At 44.0% G+C, this 3747-nt stretch overlaps 1 protein-coding gene across 2 annotated transcripts in view; it reads left to right on the plus strand.

Annotated features, from left to right (window-relative positions):
* The first annotated feature begins 3183 nt into the window (after positions 1–3183).
* Kiaa2012 (KIAA2012 ortholog) overlaps positions 3184–3747 on the plus strand; it is a 115100-nt gene continuing 114536 nt past the window's right edge. The window contains exon 1 of one of the 2 annotated variants that reach the window (XM_021199169.1): positions 3184–3441. In XM_021199169.1, coding sequence (XP_021054828.1) covers positions 3352–3441 — 90 coding nt within the window. In that variant the 5' untranslated portion in view covers positions 3184–3351. The remainder of the gene's footprint in view (positions 3442–3747) is intronic. The other variant, XM_029539030.1, reaches the window with a different exon arrangement.

Genomic DNA, 3747 nt, shown 5'->3' on the forward strand with positions numbered 1-3747 from the left:
CCACACAATGGGCACTGTAATTATACAATAAAAATTGACAGATGTCTCAGGAGAAACTGAATTCTTCAACTTAAAGAAGTCTTAGGGAACCAACTCATTTATTACAACAACACCATAGAATACCAGGGAGCTCTCATGAGGCTTCTGAGTGACTTTTGGAAGAAGCTTCTAGAAATAGGTAATCTAGTTAAAGGAAGGATAAACTTGAATGCGGCCAGATTAAAAAACCAAACAGGACTGGTGAGATGGCTCAGTGGGTAAGAGCAGCCGACTGCTCTTCCAAAGATGCAGAGTTCAAATCCCAGCAACCACATGGTACTCCACCAATCAAAGCACCTATCCTCCATTTGCTAAAGGGGCTGCAAGCAAGCCCCACCCAAGCTTCTGTGCACCCCCAAAGCTGAGGACCCCCACCCACACATCTGAGCACCACTGCCAAGGATCACAAAGTATTCTATGACTCCATAGCCTGACTTTGAAAGAAGGACATTCCCAAGGCCAGACATGGTGATGCACACCTCTAATCCCAGCATGTGGGAGGCAGAGGCAGAGGCAGGCAGATCTCTGAGTTCAAGGGCAACCTGGTCTACAAAGTGCATTCTAGGATGGCCAGAGGTACACAAAGAAACCCTGTCACAAAAAGAAATAAAAAAGGTATATTCTCAAACATGTTTATTTCCCTTAAATGTCATCATTAAACAAGCAGTGAGTGTGCTTAAAGGACATCTTAGAACTGAGGACCTAGGGTTAATATAATAATAAATTATAGGGTTATTAATAATAACTAGGGTTATTATAACATAGGCTTATAACATAACTAGGCTTAAAATATTATAACTAGGGTTAATACTAATAAATTTAAAATTATTTTAAAATTTGCTCTGCAAATTCATGCTGCCTAACCTACTAATGGAAGTGTGAAGTATTTTATGAAATGTATTGCTCTGACCATGTCTCTGTTCCATGTCTCTCTTCATTGTTCTCTGTTATAGATAAGAACCACTTCCTGCTTACAATTCAAGCTGATAATGAAGCCCCCTTTCAGAGACTCTTCAAATTTTCCGGGTCACACTCCCAATCTTCCTTCAGGAAAAAGCAACTCAGGGAATTCCAGTTTAATCTTGCCAGTCTTGTGTCTTTTCCTGTGCAAGACTGTGGTTCCTTAGACTATGCACTCTCTCATCAAACCTATTGAAATTTCTCATTTTTTTTCTCTTTACTATATAGATTTAAAAGGGCTGGAGAGATGGCTCAGCAGTTAAGAGCACTGGCTGCTCTTCCAAAGGTCCTGAGTTCAATTCCCAGCAATCACATGGTGGCTCACAACCATCTGTAATGGAATCTGATGCTGTCTTCTGGTGTGTCTGAAGAGAGCAACGGTGTACTTATACATAAAATAAATAAATAAATCTTTAAATATATGTATATATATGTGTATATATGTGTATATGTATATATATGAAAAAGGACCCCTTTGGCTGAGATCTCTCTAAAAGAACTCAAGGGAGGGAGTCAGGTCAGTAATCTATGCCTTTTTTCCAATTTAACTCTTTACTGCGAGAAAGGGAGAAAATAGTTTTATTGAAAATAGTTTTAGTTCTATAGATAATATCTTCTTTTCATCTCTATCCCTAAGATGCTCTGCTTTTTCAAGGAATTCTTTACCTCAAAAATAAACAGCTATAAAGAGCCTTCCATATGACACATCTACTAATGAGTTGGGTTTTTTGTTTTTTGTTTTTTTTTTTGTTTTTTTTTGTTTTTTTGAGACAGGGTTTCTCTGTGTAGCCTTGGCTGTCCTGGAACTCACTTTGTAGACCAGGCTGGCCTCAAACTCAGAAATCCACCTGCCTCTGCCTCCCAAGTGCTGGGATTAAAGGCGTGTGCCACCACCGCCCGGCTCTACTAATGAGTTGTTATTGTTTTGATTTCATTGATCCTGGGGACTGAACTCAGGACTGTAAGCATGCTGAACATAATACATCCCAGCCCTTCTTTCATGGTTCTCCCCCCCCCCCCCCCGCCTCAGATTTTGACAATTTAACTTTAGGGCCTCACATGTTAGGCGAGCTATAGACCCAGCCTGCATCCATGGTTCTTAAAACTGACTACAGAACATTACAATTCCCTTCGAAGAGTTTTCGAAGTCTGTCAGTGCCTGACAGGAGTGAGGACCAGACATTTCATCTCTAATAGTCTCCACAACAGGCCTTCATGCTAGGTCCTACCACCCCCATTTTCCAGATGAAGGTGCTCAAAGACATCCCAAATACCTCCCTCAAAGGCATGTCATCGAGTGTCCTGTGTAACATTTTTTTGACAGCACATGGCAAAATACCCTATCCCACTCACCCTCACACAGACCCAAATATCAGACCATCCTGGAAGCAGCAGGAAATATCCCTGCTCACTTCCAGCTCTTCCAGGCAGCAGAAACACAAACCCTACATCCTTGAATCTTCAACTCTCATGTCTCTCCCATTGCAACTCCACAGCCACCAGGGACCACACTGGTGTGGGTGGCCAGGTCAGAAGTCAACATCTTTGATCAACATAACTATACATTTTGAATATTTTTATTTCCTGATCAGGCTTAGGTTTCTGTGAGTCTAGGTGGATTAGATGAAATTTGATATTTTTCTTAAAAGCCAGGATGAATTAAGCAGATTGACACAGGTGAACAAAAACAGCTTGTCTTCTCCCTCAAGTCGACTATGTTATTTTTCATTTTATTCAAGTTCCAGACAAAACAACTTCAAGTGATTCTCAGTGAATCTGAGAATCCCGGAAGAGGTCCCTTTTTTATTAGAGACACTAGCCAAGTTTTTTATTTCCCAAAATACTGCATCAAGAGCATTTTTCCCCCTGTCGTTCTCAGCAAATTTGGAGCTGCTGACATCTTGGGGAAGGGTGAAGCAGCTGCCAGGCTTCCCAAGATCTAAGGGAAACAGACTTTATCCCTGGTTGCTCCTGATGGAGGACAAGCTCCGCCACGCCCCTCGTCAGAGCGCAGAGCCCGAAGTCACAACACAGGCCAGCCCAAGACTTAGCCAGTGAATCACAGGGACTCAGGGATTTCTGCCGGAACAAAGAACTCCAGCGCTGGGAAACTTTCTGGCCGAGCCATTCCCTCGGTCCCAGCGGAAAAGCAAACCGCTTCCACCTAGTCCTGGCGAAAACCAGTGCAAAGCAGCTGTAGTCGACCCCAGTCCTGGCGTTACGGGCTCTCGTCCACAGCTGCTATTTTTCATACCAGCTGCATCCCCAGCGAGGAGTGGAGAGGCTGATTAGTAGTGGTGGTGGGCGTCTCGGTCGGAGCTTTCTTAAGAAGAAAGGGCTTTGAATGAGCCAATGAAAGCTGTTGCCAGGGAACCAGATGCCACGAGCAGGCCACTCCAGCAGCCTTGTAAGAATACAAGCACAGAGGCCAGGAGTGCTGGAGTGAGTATTAAGTGTACTTGGCAGCTTAGTCCTACGAGGTCGGTTAACCCTTTATGCACCTAACCAGGAGCAGGCTGTCAAGGAGAAGGAGGATGGTAAAATCCTAAGAGCCAAGTCACCCCCACGGCCAGCTTCTCCCGCTGAAATGACTATTGCAAAGCTGTCCTCCCTGCTTGACTGACAAGCCCGGTTCCCAGCCTCCCACACGTTGGGATGTGTAGGCATCCTCAGAGGATATATGATCGCAGAGGGGCACCTCTCTCTCTCTCTCTCTCTCTCTCTCTCTCTCTCTCTCTCTCTCTCTCT

The sequence above is a fragment of the Mus pahari genome, chromosome 5, assembly GCF_900095145.1.
Source record: "Mus pahari chromosome 5, PAHARI_EIJ_v1.1, whole genome shotgun sequence".
In the NCBI taxonomy this organism is placed as follows: domain Eukaryota; kingdom Metazoa; phylum Chordata; class Mammalia; order Rodentia; family Muridae; genus Mus; species Mus pahari.